Raw genomic sequence first — 25,254 nt, forward strand, 5'->3', positions numbered from 1 at the left:
GCCTGGTAAAATCAAACCTAAGCCTAGTTTAGACCTGGAGGTAGTAGAAGGAAGAGGAACCCCCCACCCCCACCCCAAGGGTCTGCAGCGTGCCTGTCTATTACAGACTCACTTACTGAGCAAGTCTGATGTACTAGGCACTTAGTGGGTCACTGAAAACCATGACCTGCCTGTGTTAAGAGAAAGTCATGGGGCTAGACTTTACACACCAGCAGCATCCAAACGGAATGGCCTCCCACAGTGCCTGTGGGGCTGCCAGACTCCAAAGTCTGTATTAGGAGGGAAGAAAGGAAATCTTTCTTCCTTTTTTCCTTCAGAAGCTAATACTCAGGGAGGAAGTGTCCTCTTGCACGCACCCTGCTGACAGTCTTTCCAAAGGCTGCTCGGGCCAGACCTTCCTTCCTTTACATTCCTCCACTGGGACTGAGTGCAGGAAATGTAGGGTACCTAAGTGTGGGGGGCAATCCCTGGACTCATTCCTAGCCCCCAAATGGGACTGGGCTCCCTCATGACTCATGGGTAAGATTAAACCTAACCAATTTTTAGTTTGGTAAACGAAGGTCCACAGTAGGGATAGAAGAGTGATTATGCCCAAGTTGACTCCCGATCCTGGATCTCTGACTTACCCTGGACTTACACTGTCTACACAAAATGGCTAGCTGTCGAACAGGGCTTTCTATGCTTTGCAGTGGTACTGGACTCTGGGGCACTAGGACCTCAGAACTCCCGAGGTGAAGGGGCCTCTCACAAATTCTGGGTCCTGTTGGTGAAAGTTTGTGCCATCTCTCACATAAGAGGCCAGCCACATCAGTCCCCCACATTGGAAGTCATTTGTCCCTTAAGATACCCGAGTCATCAGGAAGTCTAGGGTGCCTCGCTTGCCCTGGCATGCACCGACTCTGGCGCTGCATCAGATCCCCAGATGCGCTCACATAGGGTCACGAGCGCGCTGGGACAGACAGTTCTCAGGTGCCTGCCTGTCCTGCCCCGCCGCCCTCCCGCTCTTTGCTGCCAGCCGTCGGTCCCAAGCGCGCATTCTCACCGCGCCCCGTTCGAAGTCATTGTAGAATGCCTTGTCCAGCAGATGCTTCTCGCTACAGCCCGCAGAGCCAATGAGGCTGAGGTAGATGTAGTCGTCGGTGCCCGCGAACCACTGGCTGCCGGTGGCCACGGTGACCGTGTAGGAGGGCATGACTCCGGGCAAGTGAGTGCTGCTGGTGTGGGAGCAGGAGCCCGCGAAGCTCGGCGTGGCAGCCCACCAACTTCTTGACCCTGTCACTCGCGGCAGCTCCCTGCCACAGTGGCCAGCAGCGGGCCAGCCTTGCGCTTGGGTCTGGCTCCACCCTGCGACCGGCCCTGCCTTCAGGCGCTGGCTCCGCCCCTGTCTCTGGCCAGTCCCAGGACCCCACCTTCCAACGCATCCTTCTCTCCTGTGGCACTGGAGGGACAGTGATCTCTGATAGGCTGAAGCCCTTGTTCCTCTGCCCCATCTCTACCTAGCTTTTATCCCTCATGCATTTTTGTTTTCATTAGTCAATTAATCCCTTATTTCTTCCATCTTTATGGCTTCTTGCCTGTTTCAGTGTCCCTCACTGTCAGCTCAAGAACTACCTGTGTCCTCATTCAGTTGCAGCACACAGCGTATGCAATAGTTACACTTAGAGCAGGGGGTCTGAAGCCCACAAGGAGAGTACCTGTAGCTCCACGGTGGACCCCAAGGAAACTTGAATGTTGGTTTCTTCACAAAATGAGTAAACCTTCTCTCTCTGGGCAAGGTACTGGGAGGCGCGGGGTGGGAGCAAACTTGGGGGAAATGGTTAGTGGTACTGGGAACCAGCCTTAGAAAGTAGTGGCCCGAGTGGGCGACTCCTAATCTGCACCTGTGGGACTGTCTGGAACTTTAATGGCATGCTTGCTGAGAGCGGACTTGTGATGGGAAAGGAGGTTGTCTTGTCCGGAGATGGCTTAAGGAGTTGGTTAAGACTGAGAGTCTTAGGGAAGAGTGGGATGCTCTTCAGTGAGAGCCTACCTGTGCATTTTGGGTAAAGGTAGAAAAGAAACCTTAAGGAGAGTGATTGCTGGAAGGTGAGGAGGGCTATCCCACTGTGCTCAGAAAAGCATAACATTGTTGCCATAGAGAGAAGGGAAAGCAGCTGGTCACTAGAAGGTAGGCGGTCAATGCACCCTCCTTAATTTACAGTGGAACAATGGGCAGCATTAATTTGTCTGTAATAAACTGTGCTACTACTTCTTGGTTATTTTTTTCCATTCTGCTTTTCCTGCCCTCCAGTTGATTGGATGGGGCTCACCTAGCAAGTGAGACAATGTATAACAATTAAATCTACAAAATCCTTCGATAATACCCTGCTCATGTTGGATGGAATGACTACATTCCATACATTGGTCATGCCACAGTCTAAGTGAGCTCTCTTCTGAAATTTTGAATCTTCTAATTTCCACAGATCCTTGGCACATTCCCTTCCCTTCTGGGTGGTTTCTCCTGCCTTCCTTCTGTACCTCTAGATCTTGTGCAAACTCCTTCCCAGATGTTGTTTCTTCTGTGAATCTGTTTGCCTCTCTTTGACTGCTACCCTATCACCGCTGCTCACACTTACTGTCACATTGTCATCTGTCCCAAGGGGATCTGCTCTGTCGTCATTTCTCCCATCATATTATGAGCTGCTTGGGGGCTGGGATTGTGTTTTGCTCATATCCTAGTTCAGCACACTGTGAGGTACAGAGAAGCTGGACACAGGCCTTAGTTATTGTTAGTCCTCTGTTATTGGGGAACCTGTAACTTGCCAGGAAAGCAGGTGTTTGTGGTTGGAAAAGCAGAAGGGAAGGGAAGAGAGAGGACCAGCCCTTACTTCCCCTTGCTGGTGGCATGATTACCTGACTCATGCAGCGGCGTGTCTGTGAGAGCCCTGGACCCTCTGCAGTCCAGTGCAATGGCAACAGGATGAACCTGCCCCTTCTCCCTTCAGCCGGACAAAGCAGACCTGGCTTCTGCTGGCCAAGGAAGTGACTGAAAACGTATCTGAGTAGTCACTTTCCTCTACAGGTGTGGACCACACCTAATTTTAGACAGCTTAAAAAAAAATACAGAGAATCACAGTCAGACATTCCGCAGAAAGTGAGAGACCTTGGGACATTCAACCCAAAATGCAATGTCTCCCTCAAATCCCTAACCCCAGAGACCATGGAATCCTCACATAAGAAGAGGCAGAAAGATTGTAAGAACCAGAGGGGATGGAAGACACAAACAAGGCCCCTTAAATCCACAGGAGCAAAGCACATATGAATTCACAGAGACTGCAGTGGCATGCACAGAGCCTGCATGGCTCTATACTAGGTTCTCTGAGTATATAGTGTGGCTTCCAGTTCAGTGTTTTATGAGATTCCTGAGTGTGAGAATAAGTGGGTCTCTGATTCTGGGGCTCTTCTCCTTCAGTTGATTTGCCCTATCCAACTTCAATATGACCATTTTTGTTTCTTGTTATCATATTTGCTTTTGTTATATTTTAATATCTCTCAGAAGCCTGTTCTTTTCTAATGAGGGACAGAAAGGGAATGGATCTGGATGGGAGGGGAGGAGCCGGGAGGGAAAACTGTAATCAGGATATATTATGTGAAAAAGGAATCTATTTTCATTAAAAGGGGAAATGTATAGCCTCATCCAGGGGAAACTAAGATAAGAGAATTAAATGGGAGCAGGAGAGAGCAGGGTATATGGGAAGGGACAGCTTACACTAAAGGTCCTGTAGAGAAGCCTACTAATGTAAAAGCATCCTAAAATGTGTACATATATGAAAGGAAATTATATATAATTATATAGTTATATGGAAATATATATATATGTGTGTATACACACACACACACACAGACACACACACACACACACACACACATTGGGATACCAGACATCTATGTCACCAAATAAAACCTCAATGTCAAGAATGGGTTACATCTTGCTGAATCACTGGCCAAAGGTGTCCCATGGACCTCTGAACACACCAGCTATTGCCAAGGCTATTGGTTACTCTCCACAACCTCATGGCAAGGCTCTATTGCTGAAGATAACAAGCACTTATGACATTTAACCTGGAGAAGTCGAGCTGGTGCCCAGCCAGAAACTTCAGCAGTATTGACTAGCATTCGTGATGCTGCAAGGCACTTTGCACACCTCTGGAGGAGAATGGTAACCATCAACATCATCCATCTACAAACCCTGCAACCTGCAACAGTGACCTGATTATGAGACACACTGGTGCATTAGTGGTACAAGTGTTACAGGAATAGCGAATCATTTATTAACATTGGATTTAAGGCCCACCCAATGAGATGAAATCATACCTGACACTAAAGTGGCCAAAACCTGAGGGCAGATAGGTCATAGGCTCTGGGGAAAACCTACTAGTGTTATTCTGCTAATAGAACATAATAGATGGCTCCTAATAATATATTGCTATATCCAAAGATCAGCACACCTTTCAACTCTCACTAAACTAGTTTCTTCTTGCAGTAGATGGGAATTAACATAGAGACTCATAACTGTACCAAGTCCTGAGAGCGAGAGACTTTGGAGACCTCAATCCTAAACGGGATGTCTTTGTCAAACCCCTTCCCTCAAGGCTCAGTGATCTAAATGGAGTAGACGGTGGGAAGATGGTATGGGCCAGAGGTGGTAGATGACTGCCAGGAAGCAGGATCTTCTAGATACACCAGGACTGGTGCACATGGGAGCTCGCACAGACTGTGACAGCAGATTTAAGACCTTCACAGGCTCAAGCCAGACAAAAGTCCTGGCACCAAAACAGGGAGTAGACATGGGGTCCCACCTCTAACTAATAAGGTATTTGCAAGTGATACATGATCAAAAAAGGGAAACCAGTTTTTTTCCAATGGAGTCACTGGGTATATCAACCACACACTGGAGCGGGTCCTGTACCCAGGAATAATTGGCCAACACAAACAAACTTTCATTTTTGTGTATATTTTTGTTTTCCTTTGCTTGTTTGTTTTGATTTTTTTTTTTTTGAGGGAGGCTATGATGTCGAGTGGGTAGGGAGGTGGGGAGGATTTGGCGAAAGCTGGGAAAGAGAAACTATGACCACAGTATATTGTATTAAAATTTTAAATGAAAAATAATTTAAAAAATTATAGCCTTGGTTTCTTTTGTCCTATTAACATCTACCATGGTTCATAAAATTCTAAACAAACAGCAAACAAAAATGCAAAATAAATGAAATATTTCTTACGCATTAGGAGTTGAGAGGAAACATGTATTATACCCATTACTCTCCCTTCCATTAGTGTCAGTTAGGATTCCACTAGAGGAATAGAGCCCAGACATGTGCAGTGCATTTCACATTTCCAGACCATAGCTTCCCAAGCCCTGCTCTAGATGGAGGAGGCTCACAGTCTCAACAGACGTCCCTGAAGATGGGTGTGGTGCCTCATACCAATCTCTTGCTTAGTTACCACTTGTGCCACCCAAGGAAAAGGCAAAGGGAAAAGGATGACTCTGGAATGTCCCCGTGAGCTTGTAAACGTCCTGTTGGAAGGATACTGTGGTTTCTTCAGCCTGAGGTCAGAGCTCAATCATTTTCTGGACCAGCATTCTCCATTATCTCTCTGCCTTCTGCCTATCAACACTGTGTCAGTCTTTTGCAGACTGGTCACTTCCTCAGGTTTGTGCTAGGAGGGGCACACAGGATACCCCATACCACTGTACCCTGGCCCCTAGTCTCCTAAGACCCAGGCAGGTTTACATGATGACTGAGTTCAACCATTCAGTTTTATTTAAGAAGAAAAAAATAGTAACGAATCTTCTCCCCCTTGGACCATCTAGACCAAGTGCACAGGCATCTTCTGAGCCCTAAAGCACACACTCGGCAGGACTTGTGTGTGAGTTGCTCTTGGTTCTTATTTTCTTCAGAAGGGAACTCAAGTGTCATTCTCAGGTGGAATCCCCCTGATAATGTCCATTCTGAGGTTAATCTCCACAGGGTGTCTCTAGGGAACCTAGTGACCAAACACAAGAGGAGTAGCTCAGTCCAAGGCTGAGAGTGCTCCTCCCTCCAAGACCTGCTGTGTCATCTGGAAGGGCGTTGCTATTCTCTTCCTTCATGGTGTGTTTGTTTTCTTTGTGATGCTCATCACTGCCTAACATAGTTTTATGATTTTTCCTTGCTTTTGGTCTGTTTTCTAATACAGACAGTGTGTAGTTTTGTTCATTCACACATGTTATCACTTAAACAAGGATTTGTGGTGGAGCAAGGGTGAGAAGAAAGGGAACTCACACATGCTTAAGAAGTCTGTGCTAGCAAACACAGAAGTGGATGCTCACAGTCAGCTAATGGATGGATCATAGGGCTCCCAATGGAGGAGCTAGAGAAAGTAGCCAAGGAGCTAAAGGGATCTGCAACCCTATAGGTGGAACAACATTATGAACTAACCAGTACCCCGGAGCTCTTGACTCTAGCTGCATATATATCAAAAGATGGCCTAGTCGGCCATCACTGGAAAGAGAGGCCCATTGGACTTGCAAACTTTATATGCCCCAGTACAGGGGAACACCAGGGCCAAAAAGGGGGAGTGGGTGGGCAGGGGAGTGGGGGTGGGTGGATATGGGGGACTTTTGGTATAGCATTGGAAATGTAAATGAGCTAAATACCTAATAAAAATGGAAAAAAAAAAAAGAAAGACACTTTCTTCTATGTTAACAAATTTGCAAATAAATATGTCAAACACTGCTAAAAAAAAAAAAAAGAAGTCTGTGCTAAGAATTTTTAGTTCCATTCACCTATTTGCTCACTACAGAAACTCAGGAGGTAAGTCTCAAATTACAGAGAAGGAAAGCCAAGTTCAAATATCCCCTAGATGGCACCATGTGTATGGTTACAAGTTCATGGTGATTGCTCTTGACATCCAATGAAGTGTTACTTAAACTGGAAAGGTTCTGAAGAAAGAAAATGTTTCAGTATGAGACCACGGAGTGCTGGCACAGAGCTGGGATGCTATCTGAGCTCTCAGGGTCTTCCCACTGCTGAGCACCAGATTTGGTGATAGACTGTTCTCACCCCTATTCTGCACATGCGGAAACCAGCATATTAGCTTTCCAGTTACTGTAATGACGTGCATGAGTTAGTCAATTAATAAAGAGGAAACAAAGTGAGGTCCCAGTCCATCATCATCACACTCCACTGCTTTATTGAGCTGCTTGGTGGTGGTGAGCTGTGCATTGTGGTTACAGTGTGTGGTGGAGCAAAAACTTCATGGATAGGAAGAAAAAAATAGCAGGATACTGGGGTCTCCCAACCCCTTCTGCCACCCCATGACTTAATTTGATATATTAGGATTGACTTATGTATATGATAGGCAGTTTAGGTAGATAGTTGATAGTATGACTCCTTGTGGCTTCCATAGACAGCCCTAGTGTTATTTTACCTCCCTCCCTCCTTAGTCTGTGTACGATCCACTCAACACCTGGAAACCTAGCCAGTGACCTGAAGCCATGGATCTTGCAGGAGAATCTACAACTGCCACTTTACTAAATTAGTATAATACTTAACTATATTCTAAATGTTTGTCCTCATACCCACAGAAAAGCATAGTTCTCATTCCTTGTCAATGAAACTGCTCTTTGCAATAGACAGAGACCGCTACAGAAGACAACAAACAATCAAAATGCAGAGCTGTAGAGGTCAGATCCAACTGATACATATACAACACAACTCCTGCACCTAAGGCTTAGGGATCACTGCAGACCAGGGGGCAAAACATCGTAGACCCAGAGGGACAGGGAGTTTTCCAGGAATATCAGAGGCTATACTCATCTCCCACCAACATGGTTCCCTTAACATGAGCCTAATAAGGATGACAGCAATAGACATGCTAACATGGATGGAGGAGGTGTGGGCTGAGGGAGCTTAGGAGACCTCAACCTTAGCTAAAAAGCAGCAGGCAACTAAGGAAGGCAGAGAGTAGGAGCAATAGTCTTTCAGGAAGACACAACAATTGGTTATCCAACAGCAAATGTTCATCCTGAAAACATGCACAAAGTAACATTATACAGACTGATCATGTTGTACTTATGTATGTAGGCACACACACACACACACACACACACACACACACACACACACACACACACATGTAACAACAATTAGTGAAAAAAAGAGGCCATAAATTTGGAAACTATCAAGGAGGAGTATATGGGAGGGGGGAAATAAGGGGGGAATGATGCAATTATAATCTCAAAAAATAAAAGAATAAAAAGTTCAAATTATTAGCGATTCAATCATAAGTTAATTTCAAAGTTTCCTTACCAGAACAATGCAAATCCAGCAGTAACAACCCAGATCTTCTCAGGGGTGAAGTTAGAGCCCTTTTAAGGAAGCTAGTAATACCATCAATAGCCACTTGAGGGCAAGCACAAGCATTTGTTCCTTTAAATGCTCAAGAAATGTTGAGCAAAGTTTGTTCTTGCATAACTCCTGCAGTTCTTTGTTGCGTTTATATTTGTTGCCTGTCATTAATCTCATGTGAGAAGCTCTGGTATTTTTTTCTGGGCCAGCGAACTGACAGTAGGAGATATCATGTCACTCTACTGTTGGGGATTGATTCTAATGCTTTGAATTAATTGGGAATCTGCATACACTGAAGGTCCTTGTTCCCAATTGGTTTTTGATTGATCAATAAAAAGCCAATGGCCAATGGCTGGGCAGAGAGATGGGGGGTGGGAGGAACAGTCTAGGAACTGGGAGAAAGGAAGAGGACAATCACCATGATTCAAAGGGAGACAGATCAGATTTAGAGCTGCAGAAAGTCATTCGAAATATATGTGATAAGGAATATGGTCCCTGGAAGGGCTGCCAGAAGTGTCTTGGGCAGCAAAGAGTAGGGAGCCACCCAGAAGGAGCCAGGGCAACAAAGATAAAATATAGAAGAATTAGAGGATGTTAAGCCAGGATTAAGGGAGGGAACCTGGGCAGTGCACATGTGCAACCCACTGGGAGCCAAAGTGGCACAGCCAAATCACCACTATACTCTACTAACCTTGTGCCTTAGTTCATAGGCACTTAATACCTACCCCTAAGGAAATAGAAGCAGTCACTAAAAGTCTCCCAATCAAAAAAAAAGTCCTGGGCAGATGGTGTTAGTGCAGAATTCTATCAGACATTCAAAGAACAACTAATGCCAAACTATTCCACAAAATAGAAACAGAAGGAACACTGTCAAACTCATTCTATAAGGTCACAGTCACCCGGATACCTAAACCACTCAAAGACTCAACAAAGAAAATTTCAGACCAATTTCCCTTATGAACATTAATGCAAAAATACTCAACAGAATACTTGCAACCTGAATCCAACTTGCATCAAAGACATCATCCATCATGCTCACATAGGCTTCATCCCAGGGTTGTAGAGGAAATCTATCAATGTAATCCACCATATAAACAAACTGAAGAAGAAAACCGCCTGGTCATCTCAGCATATGCTGAAAAGCATTTGACAAAATCCAACACCCATTCATGACAAAAGTCTTGGAGAGAGCAGAGATCATACCTAAACACAATAAAGGCAATATACAGCAAGCCAATAGCCAACATCAAATTAAATGGAAACTTAAAGCATTTACACTAAAATCAGGACCAAGACAAGGCTGACCATTATCTCCCTATATATTCAATATAGTACTTAAAGTTCTAACTAGAACAGTAAGACAACTAAAGGATATTGAAGGGATACAAATTGGAAAGGAAGAAGTCAAAGTATTGCTATTTGTAGATGATATGATAGTAGATGACCCCAAAAGTCTACCAGAGAACTACAGCTGATAAACATCTTTAGCAAAGTGGTTGCATACAAAATTAACTCAAAGAAATCAGTAGCCTTCTTCTATACAAGTGATAAATGGGCTGAGAAAGAAGTTAGGGAAACAGTGCCCTTCACAATAGCCATAAATAACATAAAATATCTTGGTGTAACTCTAACCAAGCAAGTGAAAGATCTGTATGACAACAAGTTCAGGTCTCTGAAGAAAGACATTGAGGAAGATCTCAGAAGATGGAAAGATCTCCCTTCCTCATGGATTGGTAAGATTAACACAGTGAAAACAACCATCTTACCAAAACAATCTACAGATTCAATGCAATACCATCAAAATTCCAACACAACTCTTCACAGTTCTTGAAAGAACAATTCTCAACTTTACATGGAAAAAAATAAAACCCAGGATAGCTAAAACTATCCTAAACAATTAAAGAACTTCTGGAGGTATCACTCTCCCTGACTTCAAACTGTACTGCAGAGCAATAGTAGTAAAAAACTGCATTGTAATGGTATTGAAACAGACAGATGAACCAACAGAATCTAATTTAAAATCCAGAAATAAACCCACACACTTATGAACACTTGATTTTTTAGCATGTAGAAGAGTACAAATAGACCCATATTTATCACCTTGCACAAAACTCAAGTCCAAATGGATCAATGACCTCAACATAAAACCAGACACACTAAATCTATTAGAACAGAAGTTGGGGAATAGCTTTGACCTCATCGCTACAGGAGACAACTTCCTGAACAGAATACCAATGGCTCAGGCACTAAGATCAAGATTTAATAAATGGGACCTCATGAAATTGAAAAGCTTCTGTAAGTTAAAGGACACACACCTTCATTAGGATAAAAAGACAGCCTACAGATTGGCAAAAGATTTTAACTAACCCTTCATCTGACAGAGGGATGATATCCAATACATATAAAGAATTCAAGAACTTAGACACTAACATTAACCCAATTAAAAATGGGGTACAGAGCTAAACAGAGAATTCTCAACAGAGAAATCTTGAATGGTCAGGAAGCACCTAAAGAAATGTTTAACATCCTTAGTCATCAGGGAAATGCAAATAAAAAAAAACTCTGAGATTCCACTTTACACCCACCAGAATGGCTAAGATCAAAAACTCAAAGAACAGCACATGCTGACAGGGTTGTGGAGCAAGGAGAACACCCCTTTATTGCTGGTGGGGGTGCAAACTTGTATAACCACTTTGGAAATCCAATTAGGTATTTTCTTAGAAGAGTTGGGATAGTTCTACCTCAAGATCCAGCTATACCACTCTTGGTCATATACCCCAAAGATGCTCCACCATCCCACAAGGACACTTGTTCACCTATATTCATACCAGCTTTATTCATGATAGCCAGAAACTGGAAACAACCTAGATGTCTCTCAACTGAAGAATGGATCTAGAAAATGTGGTTTATCTACACAGTGGAATACTACTCAGCCATCAAAAACAAGGACATTGGAACTGGAGAGATGGCTCAGTGGTTAAGAGCACTGGCTACTCTTCAGAGATCCTGAGTTCAATTCTCAGTGACCACATGCCACCATCTGAAATGGGATCTGATGCCATCTTCTGGTGTGTCTGAAGACAGTGACAGTGTACTCATACACATAAAATAAAAACATCTTAAAAAAAAACAAGGACACCATGAATTTCTCAGACAAATGATTAGAACTAGAAAATATCATACTGAGTGAGGTAATATAGACCCTAAATGTCATGCATAGTATGTACTCACTTATAAGTGAATATTAGCCATAAAGTACTGGATAACCATGCTACAATCAATAGATCCAAAAGAGCCAAATAACAAGGAGGGTCCAATGGAGGATGGTTGAATCTTTCTTAGAAGGGGACAAAAATAGATGTTGGAGGTCAATGGAAGGAAGGAACTGGATGGGAGAGGGGATTAGGGGGGTCATATATAGGGAGAGCAGGAGAGAGAAGGGAGATTGGTGGTGGTGGGACAATCTCTAGGATGTGCCAAAGATTTGGGATAGTGAGAGGCCCAAGAGGGTCTGTGGGGTGACCCTAGCTGAGACTACTAGCAGTGGGAATGTGGATCTTGAAGTGGCCACTTCCTATAACCAAGCAAGACTCCCAATAGAGGAATAAGGACAGCAACCCACTCACTAAACCTTTAACCCAAGATGTGTTCTGACTACAAGATGTGCATGGACAAAGACAGAGCAGAGACTGAGGGAATGGCTAACCAATGACTGGCCCAAATTGAGACCTATCCCATGGGCAAGAACCCTAACATTATTGATGATACCCTGTTATGCTCGCAGTCAGGAACCCAGCATAACTGTCCTCTGAGAGGCTCCACCCAGTGGACAATGGAAAAAGATGCAGAGACTTGCACCTGCTTTTATCCTTTGTGATCCCCTGGATTTAACCAAGGCCATTCAGATGGAGATTGGTGTAAAGCTGTCTACTGGAACATGAATAACTTGTGATGGCTATATCACTGAAGACAATGATTTTTCTCTCTTCTAGCAGCCCTAATTGAAATTTACTCCCCAGGTAGGTGGGTTCCCATAAACATTTCTCCAATCTACAACTGAGTGTTTACTAGTTCAGTATTGTTTAGATTCTGTGCTGGTAATGGAAGCTGTGAAGAATTCATGAGTGTCATGAGTATGTAAAGCACATATTCACTGCCCTCCTTGTTGTTTTGGTTTTTTTTTTTTTTTGGCTTCCTCTTATTGATGACCCTTGCAGACTGAGGGAATACTATGGATACAATGCTTAATCATAAAGACTCAACAGCCACTTGTTCTCAGCACTTTGCCCATCCATGAGTCTCTGCATTAACCATTGTTCATGGCAAAGAGAAGCTTCTTTGAGCAAGGTTAAAGACATCACTTGCCTATACATATACATAGATATTCAAAGAACAGTTTGACAACATGGCCATTTAGCAAAATATCAGCAATAGGTTTACTCTACTGTCTATGACTTCCACAGTCATGGGCCTATAAGGTGATCCATGGTACCAGCTATGAGCACACTTCTACAGGTCAAACCTCAAGTCCTGTGATAAATCAACTGGTTACTTCTATAAACATTATGTCATTATTGCATCTTCCATCTACAGCTTCCTGTTTTTTTTTCAAGGATGCCAAAAAAATACATTGGAGAAGAAAAGTCTCTTGGCAGAGTGTGCCTGCTGTTGAATAAGAGGCACTCTTGTTATAGATGTAAGAGAGTTGGAGAGAGGAACCACAAACCTGTTTGCAGATGCACTGTGGATGCCACTCTGACTGTTATCAATATTTTTATAAAGGAGAGGATAATATTCTTGGACTGACAGACACCCCTGTGCCTCAGTGTTGGGGGCCCAAAATAGCAGTATCAGAAAGTTTTTCAACTGTATAAAGAAGATGATGTCTGCCAATATGTTGTCAGAAGCCCATAAACAAAGAAGGTAAGAAGCACAGGATCAAAGCACCTAAGATCCAGTGTCTTGCTATTTCTCATGTCTTGCAACACAAACACTGACATATTGCTCCGAAGAAACAACACATTGAGAAAAACAAGGAGGAGGCTGCACAATTCACTAAATTTTGGGCCAAGAGAATGAAGGAAGCTAAAGAAAAATGCCAGGAATGGATTGCCCAGGGACATAGGCTGTCTTGGATGAGAGCTTTTACGTCTAAGTCTGAGCCAAGTCAAATATAAATCTTTCAGAGTAACAAACAAATGAATGATCAGACTTTGATTTTTAAAAAATACATTAAAATTTCATCTCACTTCAGTCAAGAAGGCCAATATCAAGTATACAAATGACAAAAAATACTGGGATGCTGGGAAAAGTTAACCCTTCTATGGTGTCAGTGAGAGTGTAAACAGTGTAGCCATTTTAGAATTCAGTATGAAGATTTCTTAAAAACACCTAGAAATAGAATTACCACATAAACCAGCTATACCACTCCTGGTCATATACCCAAAAGACTTTATATCCTACCACAGAGATTTTTGCACATGTTCATGGTTGCTTTTTTGACACTAACTGTGAAATGGAACCAGGTTAGATAACTGCCACGGGCAGACCCAGTAAGAGTCCCTCAACCCGGGGGAGAATCAGAGTTCTGGTACTCAGGTGGGCAAGGAGTCTGAACACAAGAGAGTGCTGAATCTGAGTGTAATTTCTCAAAGCGAGCATCAGACTTATATTACAGAAGAAAACAAGGAAGTTAGGTGATACATCCGCCAAGATACATTGAGGTCATCCAATGCTTAATGACTCTTTACACAAAATGCATACATAAAAGCCAACAGGAACCAGGCAGTGTTTACAGCTGAGATAAACATCAGTCCTATCTAAGGTCAGCTTATTCTTAGAAGCCAGGGGCAAGGGCTTCACGCCCTAGCCATAGTTCCAATTCTAGTCTACTGTATAATCCATTTTCTTCCTAGGCCATTGTAAGTTCCTGTATATGGGAGTGACTCAGCGGTTATTCTTTTTTTTTTTTTTTTTCCATTTTTTATTAGGTATTTAGCTCATTTACATTTCCAATGCTATACCAAAAGTCCCCCTTACCCACCCACCCCCACTCCCCTACCCACCCACTCCCCCCCTTTGGCCCTGGCGTTCCCCTGTACCGGGGCACACAAAGTCTGCGTGTCCAATGGGCCTCTCTTTCCAGTGATGGCCGACTAGGCCATCTTTTGATACATATGCAGCTAGAGTCAAGAGCTCAGGGGTACTGGTTAGTTCATAATGTTGTTCCACCTATAGGGTTGAAGATCCCTTTAGCTCCTTGGGTACTTTCTCTAGCTCCTCCATTGGGAGCCCTGTGATCCATCCATTAGCTGACTGTGAGCATCCACTTCTGTGTTTGCTAGGCCCCGGCATAGTCTCACAAGAGACAGCTACATCTGGGTCCTTTCAGTAAAATCTTGCTAGTGTATGCAATGGTGTCAGCATTTGGAAGCTGATTATGGGGTGGATCCCTGGATATGGCAGTCTCTACATGGTCCATCCTTTCATCTCAGCTCCATACTTTGTTTCTGTAACTCCTTCCATGGGTGTTTTGTTCCCACTTCTAAGGAGGGGCATAGTGTCTACACTTCAGTTTTCATTTTTCTTGAGTTTCATGTGTTTAGGAAATTGTATCTTATATCGTGGGTATCCTAGGTTTTGGGCTAGTATCCACTTATCAGTGAGTATATATTGTGTGAGTTCCTTTGTGATTGTGTTACCTCACTCAGGATGATGCTCTCCAGGTCCATCCATTTGGCTAGGAATTTCATAAATTCATTCTTTTTAATAGCTGAGTAGTACTCCATTGTGTAGATGTACCACATTTTCTGTATCCATTCCTCTGTTGAGGGGCATCTGGGTTCTTTCCAGTTTCTGGCTATTATAAATAAGGCTGCTATGAACATAGTGGAGCATGTGTCCTTCTTACCAGTTGGGGCTTCTTCTGGATATATGCCCAGGAGAGGTATTGCTGGATCCTCCGGTAGTACTATGTCCAATTTTCTGAGGAACCGCCAGACTGATTTCCATAGTGGTTGTACAAGCCTGCAATCCCACCAACAATGGAGGAGTGTTCCTCTTTCTCCACATCCTCGCCAGCATCTGCTGTCACCTGAATTTTTGATCTTAGCCATTCTCACTGGTGTGAGGTGGAATCTCAGGGTTGTTTTGATTTGCATTTCCCTGATGATTAAGGATGTTGAACATTTTTTCAGGTGCTTCTCTGCCATTCGGTATTCCTCAGGTGAGAATTCTTTGTTCAGTTCTGAGCCCCATTTTTTAAGGGGGTTATTTGATTTTCTGAGGTCCACCTTCTTGAGTTCTTTATATATGTTGGATATTAGTCCCCTATCTGATTTAGGATAGGTAAAGATCCTTTCCCAGTCTGTTGGTGGTCTTTTTGTCTTATAGACAGTGTCTTTTGCCTTGCAGAAACTTTGGAGTTTCATTAGGTCCCATTTGTCAATTCTCGATCTTACAGCACAAGCCATTGCTGTTCTGTTCAGGAATTTTTCCCCTGTGCCCATATCTTCAAGGCTTTTCCCCACTTTCTCCTCTATAAGTTTCAGTGTCTCTGGTTTTATGTGAAGTTCCTTGATCCACTTAGATTTGACCTTAGTACAAGGAGATAAGTATGGATCGATTCGCATTCTTCTACATGATAACAACCAGTTGTGCCAGCACCAATTGTTGAAAATGCTGTCTTTCTTCCACTGGATGGTTTTGGCTCCCTTGTCGAAGATCAAGTGACCATAGGTGTGTGGGTTCATTTCTGGGTCTTCAATTCTATTCCATTGGTCCACTTGTCTGTCTCTATACCAGTACCATGCAGTTTTTATCACAATTGCTCTGTAGTAAAGCTTTAGGTCAGGCATGGTGATTCCACCAGAGGTTCTTTTATCCTTGAGAAGAGTTTTTGCTATCCTCGGTTTTTTGTTATTCCAGATGAATTTGCAAATTGCTCCTTCTAATTCGTTGAAGAATTGAGTTGGAATTTTAATGGGGATTGCATTGAATCTGTAGATTGCTTTTGGCAAGATAGCCATTTTTACAATGTTGGTCCTGCCAATCCATGAGCATGGGAGATCTTTCCATCTTCTGAGATCTTCTTTAATTTCTTTCTTCAGGGACTTGAAGTTTTTATCATACAGATCTTTCACTTCCTTCGTTAGAGTCACGCCGAGATATTTTATATTATTTGTGGCTATTGAGAAGGGTGTTGTTTCCCTAATTTCTTTCTCAGCCTGTTTATTCTTTGTGTAGAGAAAGGCCATTGACTTGTTTGAGTTAATTTTATATCCAGCTACTTCACCGAAGCTGTTTATCAGGTTTAGGAGTTCTCTGTTGGAATTTTTAGGGTCACTTATATATACTATCATATCATCTGCAAAAAGTGATATTTTGACTTCCTCTTTTCCAATTTGTATCCCCTTGATCTCCTTTTGTTGTCGAATTGCTCTGGCTAATACTTCAAGTACTATGTTGAAAAGGTAGGGAGAAAGTGGGCAGCCTTGTCTAGTCCCTTATTTTAGTGGGATTGCTTCCAGCTTCTCTCCATTTACTTTGATGTTGGTTACTGGTTTGCTGTAGATTGCTTTTATCATGTTTAGGTATTGGCCTTGAATTCCTGATCTTTCCAGAACTTTTATCATGAATGGGTGTTGGATCTTGTCAAATGCTTTTTCTGCATCTAACGAGATGATCATGTGGTTTTTGTCTTTGAGTTTGTTCATATAATGGATTACATTGATGGATTTTCGTATATTAAACCATCCCTGCATCCCTGGAATAAAACCTACTTGGTCAGGATGGATGATTGCTTTAATGTGTTCTTGGATTCGGTTAGCGAGAATTTTATTAAGAATTTTTGCATCGATGTTCATAAGAGAAATTGGTCTGAAGTTCTCTATCTTTGTTGGATCTTTCTGTGGTTTAGGTATCAGAGTAATAGTGGCTTCATAAAATGAGTTGGGTAGAATACCTTCTACTTCTATCTTGTGAAAAAGTTTGTGCAGAACTGGAGTTAGATCTTCTTTGAAGGTCTGATAGAACTCTGCACTAAACCCGTCTGGTCCTGGGCTTTTTTTGGCTGGGAGACTATTAATAACTGCTTCTATTTCTTTAGGGGATATGGGACTGTTTAGAAGGTCAACTTGATCCTGATTCAACTTTGGTACCTGGTATCTGTCCAGAAATTTGTCCATTTCGTCCAGGTTTTCCAGTTTTGTTGAGTATAGCCTTTTGTAGAAGGATCTGATGGTGTTTTGGATTTCTTCAGGATCTGTTGTTATGTCTCCCTTTTCATTTCTGATTTTGTTAATTAGGATTTTGTCCCTGTGCCCTTTAGTGAGTCTAGCTAAGGGTTTATCTATCTTGTTGATTTTCTCAAAGAACCAACTCCTCGTTTGGTTAATTCTTTGAATAGTTCTTCTTGTTTCCACTTGGTTGATTTCACCCCTGAGTTTGATTATTTCCTGCCGTCTACTCCTCTTGGGTGAATTTGCTTCCTTTTTTTCTAGAGCTTTTAGATGTGTTGTCAAGCTGCTAGTATGTGCTCTCTCCCGTTTTTTCTTGAAGGCACTCATAGCTATGAGTTTCCCTCTTAGAAATGCTTTCATTGTGTCCCAAAGGTTTGGGTACGTTGTGGCTTCATTTTCATTAAACTCTAAAAAGTCTTTAATTTCTTTCTTTATTCCTTCCTTGACCAAGGTATCATTGAGAAGAGTGTTGTTCAGTTTCCATGTGAATGTTGGCTTTCTGTTATTTATTTTGTTATTGAAGATCAGCCTTAGTGCATGGTGATCTGATAGGATACATGGGACAATTTCAATATTTTTGAATCTGTTGAGGCCTGATTTGTGACCTATTATGTGGTCAATTTTGGAGAAGGTACCATGAGGTGCTGAGAAGAAGGTATATTCTTTTGTTTTAGGATAAAATGTTCTGTAGATATCTGTCAGATCCATTTGTTTCATCACTTCTGTTAGTTTCAGTGTGTCCCTGTTTAGTTTCTGTTTCCATGATCTGTCCATTGGTGAAAGTGGTGTGTTGAAGTCTCCCACTATTATTGTGTGAGGCGCAATGTGTGCTTTGAGCTTTACTAAAGTTTCTTTAGTGAATGTGGCTGCTCTTGTATTTGGAGCATAGATATTCAGAATTGAGAGTTCCTCTTGGAGGATTTTACCTTTGATGAAAATGAAGTGTCCCTCCTTGTCTTTTTTGATGACTTTGGGTTGGAAGTCAATCTTATCAGATATTAGGATGGCTACTCCTGCTTGTTTCTTCATACCATTTGCTTGGAAAATTGTTTTCCAGCCTTTCATTCTGAGGTAGTGTCTATCTTTTTCTCTGAGATGAGTTTCCTGTAAGCAGCAAAATGTTGGGTCTTGTTTGTGTAGCCAGTTTGTTAGTCTATGTCTTTTTATTGGCGAGTTGAGACCATTGATGTTAAGAGATATTAAGGAAAAGTAATTGTTGCTTCCCGTTATTTTAGTTGTTAAAGGTGGCATTCTGTTCTTGTGGCTGTCTTCTTTTAGGTTTGTTGAGGGATTACCTTCTTGTTTTTTCTAGGGCGTTGTTCCCGTTCTTGTATTGGTTTTTTTCTGTTATTATCCTTTGAAGGGCTGGATTCGTGGAGAGATAATGCGTGAATTTGGTTTTGTCGTGGAATACTTTGGTTTCTCCCTCTATGATAATTGAGAGTTTGGCTGGGTATAGTAGCCTGGGCTGCAGTTTGTGTTCTCTTAGTGTCTGTATAACATCTGTCCAGGCTCTTCTGGCTTTCATAGTCTCTGGTGAAAAATCTGGTGTAATTCTGATAGGCTTGCCTTTATATGTTACTTGACCTTTTTCCCTTACTGCTTTTAGTATTCTATCTTTATTTAGTGCATTTGATGTTCTGATTATTATGTGTCGGGAGGAATTTCTTTTCTGGTCCAGTCTATTTGGAGTTCTGTAGGCTTCTTGTATGTTCATATGCATCTCATTCTTTAGATTTGGGAAGTTTTCTTCAATAATTTTGTTGAAGATGTTTGCTGGACCTTTGAGTTGAAAATCTTCATTCTCATCCACTCCTATTATCCGTACGTTTGGTCTTCTTATTGTGTCCTGGATTTCCTGGATATTTTGAGTTAGGATCTTTTTGCATTTTCCATTTTCTTTGATTGTTGTGCCGATGTTCTCTATGGAATCTTCTGCACCTGAGATTCTCTCTTCCATCTCTTGTATTCTGTTGCTGATGCTCAAATCTATGGTTCCAGATTTCTTTCCTAGGGTTTCTATCTCTAGTGTTGCCTCGCTTTGAGTTTTCTTTATTGTGTCTACTTCCCTTTTTAGGTCTAGTATGGTTTTGTTCATTTCCATCACCTGTTTGTATGTTTTTTCCTCTTTTTCTGTAAGGACTTCTACCTGTTTGATTGTGTTTTCCTGTTTTTCTTTAAGGACTTGTAACTCTTTAGCAGTGTTCTCCTGTATTTCTTTAAGTGATTTATTAAAGTCCTTCTTGATGTCCTCTACCATCATCATGAGATATGCTTTTAAATCTAGGTCTAGGTTCTCAGGTGTGTTGGGGTTCCCTGGACTGGGCGAAGTGGGTGTGCTGGGTTCTGGTGATGGTGAGTGGTCTTGGTTCCTGTTAGTAAGATTCCTCCGTTTACCTTTCGCCATCTGGTAATCTCTGGAGTTAGTAGTTATAGTTGACTCTGTTTAGAGATTGTTCTTCTGGTGATTCTGTTACCGTCTATCAGCAGACCTGGGAGACAGATTCTCTCCTCTGAGTTTCAGTGCTCAGAGCACTCTCTGCTGGCAAGCTCTCTTACAGGGAAGGTGCGCAGATATCTTGTATTTGGACCTCCTCCTGGCCGAAGAAGAAGGCCCAAAACAGGACCTTTCTCAGACAGTGTGTTGCTTTGGCAGTTCCCAGGTGGTACAGACTCTCACCTAAGCAGACTAAATTCCTAAGTTCCTTGGAGTCCCGGGACCAAGATGGCGACCGCTGCTGCTGTGGCTTAGGCCGCCTCCCCAGCCGGGTGGGCACCTGTCCTCCGGTCCGGAAGGTGGCCGGCTGTCCCCGGCCCACACAGGGTGCTGCCTCAGCGCCTCTGTGCTTCTGCCTGTTCCAGAAGCTGTCAGGTTCTCTGGCGCACCCTCTCACCTGTTCAGACTAATTTCCTAAGTTCGGCGGGTCCCGGACCAAGATGGCGACCGCTGCTGCTGTGGCTTAGGCCGCCTCCCCAGCCGGGCGGGCACCTGTCCTCCGGTCCGGACAGTGGCTGGCTGTCCCCGGCCCACACAGGGTGCTGCCTCAGCGCCTCTGTGCTTCTGCCTGTTCCAGAAGCTGTCAGGTTCTCTGGCGCACCCTCTCACCTGTTCAGACTAATTTCCTAAGTTCGGCGGGTCCCGGACCAAGATGGCGACCGCTGCTGCTGTGGCTTAGGCCGCCTCCCCAGCCGGGTGGGCACCTGTCCTCCGGTCCGGAAGGTGGCCGGCTGTCCCCGGCCCACACAGGGTGCTGCCTCAGCGCCTCTGTGCTTCCGCCTGTTCCAGAAGCTGTCAGGTTCTCTGGCGCACCCTCTCACCTGTTCAGACTAATTTCCTAAGTTCGGCGGGTCTCGGACCAAGATGGCGACCGCTGCTGCTGTGGCTTAGGCCGCCTCCCCAGCCGGGCGGGCACCTGTCCTCCGGTCCGGAAGGTGGCTGGCTGTCCCCGGCCCACACAGGGTGCTGCCTCAGCCCCTCTGTGCTTCCGCCTGTTCCAGAAGCTGTCAGGTTCTCTGGCGCACCCTCTCACCTGTTCAGACTAATTTCCTAAGTTCGGCGGGTCCCGGACCAAGATGGCGACCGCTGCTGCACTCAGCGGTTATTCTAAGTATTTACTCTAGTTCCTAATTAAACCATCTTCTTTCTACTATTATGTAATGTAGTCTGCCATACCTGACTGTAATGAGAATTTTAAGTTTACTTTGTTGAACTTGCCCTGAGATTTCTAACTCTTATCCAGTAAACTGCAATGCCTGATTTCTTTCACTATCTCTCTATCAACACTGGAGGCATTTTGTCTGAATAAGTAACAGTCTTATGAAATTCAAAGCCCAAGGTCAGCTCAACAATTGACAAGGATATTGGGACACCAGTGGAGGCCAGGAAGCAATGTTCAACCTAAGTTGGCTATTTGTCAAATCATTACTTGGGGGCACCTATAATAAAACAAAACTGAGAGAAAGCACGCAAAACCTTCCACTGACTATCGAAAGGACAAATTTGGACCACATCCGTATTACGGGACTTCCAGGAGACCAGTTTCCATAAAACTTTTTGTCTCAGGACTGTGGCTAAGCTTTTGGACTTGTCACGAAGACTCCACTGGAATCAGTGTGGCAGATAACCACTACAAATGAATGGATAATGAATACCCTCATGCAAAACCATGTAAAGACCCAACGAAGAAAGAACATTAGAAACCAATTTCCCTTATGAACATAGATGCAAAAATACTCAATAAAATACTCACAAACCAAATCCAATAATGCATAAAACATATTAACCACCATGATCAAGAAGACTTAATTCCAAAGATGATTCCATATTTGAAAACCAATAAATGTAATTTACCACATAAACAAGCAGAAAATCAAAACCATATGATCATCTCATTAGATGCAGAAAAGGTCTTTAACAAAATCCAACATCCATTCATAATAAAGTCCTAAAGTTTAGAGATACAAGGGACATACCTAAACATAATAAAGGCAATTTCCAGCAAGTCCATAGCCAAAATCAACTTAGATGGGGAGCAATCCAAAGCAATTCTACTAAAACTAGGAATGCCAGGTGCCAATCCTGGCAGGGTCTTCTTTCTTGACAGTTCTTTTTGAGGCAGCAGATGGGGAAGAGTGTTGGTGGAGGGTAAGACTTTTCTCTTATGAGACATGGGGGTAAGAGTTTTTGTCTTACAAGATATTTAGGGTTGCTGTATAATAATAAAAATGTTTACTTATCTAAGTCTAATCGACTTAGCTACTGTAGCTGACCTGTCTTCTGTGTTCCTCTGAGGCCAGAAACTGCACTCTCTGGCATTTAGCACCTCATCCTAAAACAGAGAGGGTTTAAGTAAAATAGCTGTTTTATCTCAGCAGGAACTTCAAGGCTCTAACTTTTAGCCTGCTAATTAAAGTCGCTGGAAGAAAAATGGACACTTTTAAAAGTGATTTTAGGCCGGGCGGTGGTGGTGCACGCCTTCAATCCCAGCACTTGGGAGGCAGAGGCAGGCAGATTTCTGAGTTCGAGGCCAGCCTGGTCTACAAAGTGAGTTCCAGAACAGCCATCAGGGCTATACAGAGAAACCCTGTCTTGAAAAACCAAAAAAAAAAACCAAAAAACCAAAACCAAAAAAAAAGTGATTTTAGCATTTATTACTAAGTGGTAAAAAGTTTCCTATGAAAATTCTCTAAGAAAAGGGGAGGGGGATGGGATGAATGAAAAAGGAGGATAAAGGAAAATTCTTCATGCTCTTCTTCTTCTCCTCAGCACTTATATATCTTTCAGAATACACTATCGCATGGTAAATAGTTCATTACAAGTTTATACATAAAATCAAATTGTGAAGTGAATAAGAAGTTTATAACAGAGAAGTTTATATGCATATCCATTAGGAGTAATTATCTAGCTAAACATTCATCACCTGTCACAGCTCCACAGGTTCACTGAGGGTTAAAAATCATAACTAAATAATTAGTGAAGTTTTGTATAGATAAACCCAGCCAATATTTTATCGTCTGTCTTAGCACCTATAATAAATCATTAGTTCCCTTTTTATGACCTTTGGTTAATGGTTATAAACCTCTTGGAAAGTGCTCTGAGTAGTAGAAAGTCTGGTTACTGTCTAGAAGCAATTAACTAGTGACACACGGGAGACTGGCAGAGTTCTCATTGCAGTTTTGATTATCAGAAAAGGATCTAATAGCAGTCCCACTATAAAAGAGTTTAATAAATACTGATATAATTTTAGGAATTCTTATAGGATCATCATTAAGAATTAAGAAGTCATCTATATAGCATCACCACAAGACTACATCTTTGTAGATCTGCTCAAAAGGGTTGGCTAATACCTGGTGATTGATATATTTGTTCAATGATAACAGGAAAAGCATATTAATAGCAGGAATCTTTCCTAAAATGGTTTTTGAGGGGCCTTGACTACTGGAGTTCTGTTGTAGATTTTAATCTAAGGCAGTCATCTCAGGAAGATCAGCTGTTAGTTATTAGTTGTTCTATGATGTCTTCTGACACAGGAACAAGACAAGGATGTTTACTCTCCATACTTATTCAATAGAGTACTTAAAGTCGTAGCTAGAGCACAAAGCAACTGAGATACAAGATCAAGGAGATACAAATTAGAAAGTAAGAAGTCAAGGCACCTTTATTTGCAGATGATGTGATAGAAAATGTAAGTTTCACTAAAAATTTCACTAGGAAACTCCTACAGCTGATAAACACTTTCAGCAAAATAGCTGGAACAAAATGAACTGATAAAAAATCAGTATCTTTCTATGTACAAATGACAAATGGACTGGGAAAGAAATCAGGGAAACCACACCTTTCAAAATAGCTGCAAGTTACACAAAAAGTCTTGGGGTAACTAACCAAACTGAAAGTCTCATATGATAAAAACTTTAAGACACTGATGAAAGAAATTGCAGAAGATATCAGAAGATAGAAAGATCTTCCATACTCATGTATCAGTAGGATTAAAGTAGTAAAATTGGCCATCCTACCAAGATCAATCTACAGATTCAATGCAATCAAAATTTCAGCAGAATTCTTCACAGACCTTTAAAGGATAACTCTCAGCTTCATAAACAAACAAACAAAACAGGATAAAAAAAATCCTGAACAATAAAAGAAGTGCTGGAGGTCTTACTATTCCCACTTCCAATGTATACTGCAGAACTATAGTAATAGAAACAACACTGTATTGGCATAAAAACATATGTGTTGATCAATGGAATCTAACTGAAGACCCAGACATAAATCCACACACCCATGGATACTTGATTTTCTTTTAATAAAGGAAGAAGCCAGAAATTACACTGGAAAAAAGCATCTTCAACAAATGGTCCTGGTCAAACTAGATGTCTGCATGTAGAAGACTGCAAATAGACCCACACTTATCACCCTGCCCAAAACTCAGTTCCAAATGGTTCAAAGACCTCAGCATAACACCAGATATGCTGAACCTGAAAGAAGAGAAAGTGGCAAATGACTTTGAACTCATTGCCACAGGAGATGCCTTTCTGAACAGAACACCCATAAGGCAGACATTAAAATTAATAATTAATAAATGGGACCCAGTGAAAGAAACTGAAAGGTTTCTGTCAGGCAAAGGACACAGGATCTGGAATAAGGAGAACACTTATCTATTGCTGATAGGAATGCAAATTTGTAGAGCCATTATAAAAATCAATATGGAGATTCCTTAGAAAGTTGGTATGATGGTTTATATATGGTCGGTCCAGGGAGTAGCACTGTTAGAAGACATGGCCCTGTTGTTGTAGGTGTGGCCTTGTTGGAGGAGGTGTGACACTGTGGGTCTAGGTTGTAAGACCCTCATCCTAGCTGCCTGGAAGCCAGTATTCTGCTAGCAGCCTTCAGATGAATATGTAGAATTCTCAGCTCCTCCTGTACTATACTTGCTTGGATGCTGCCATATTCCTGCCTTGATGATAATGGATTGAACCTCTGAACCTGTATGCCAGCCCCAATTAAATGTTGTCCTTTATAAGACTTGCCTTGGTCATGGTGTCTGTGCACAGCAGTAAAACCCTAACTAGGACAGTTGGGAGCAGATCTACTTCAAGATCTAGCTAGTCCACTTTTGGGCATATATGTAAAGGACACCTCATCCCAC

At 42.4% G+C, this 25,254-nt stretch overlaps 1 protein-coding gene across 1 annotated transcript in view; it reads right to left on the bottom strand.

Annotated features, from left to right (window-relative positions):
- The window catches only part of Alox5 (arachidonate 5-lipoxygenase), a 51,108-nt gene extending 49,762 nt beyond the window's left edge, over positions 1–1,346 (bottom strand). Inside the window, exon 1 of the mRNA NM_009662.2 lies at positions 1,043–1,346. Within this exon, the coding sequence (NP_033792.1) occupies positions 1,043–1,192 (150 nt within the window). The 5' untranslated portion in view covers positions 1,193–1,346. The remainder of the gene's footprint in view (positions 1–1,042) is intronic.
- Between the last annotated feature and the right edge of the window lie 23,908 nt (positions 1,347–25,254).

This window comes from Mus musculus, chromosome 6 (assembly GCF_000001635.26).
Source record: "Mus musculus strain C57BL/6J chromosome 6, GRCm38.p6 C57BL/6J".
NCBI lineage: Eukaryota > Metazoa > Chordata > Mammalia > Rodentia > Muridae > Mus > Mus musculus.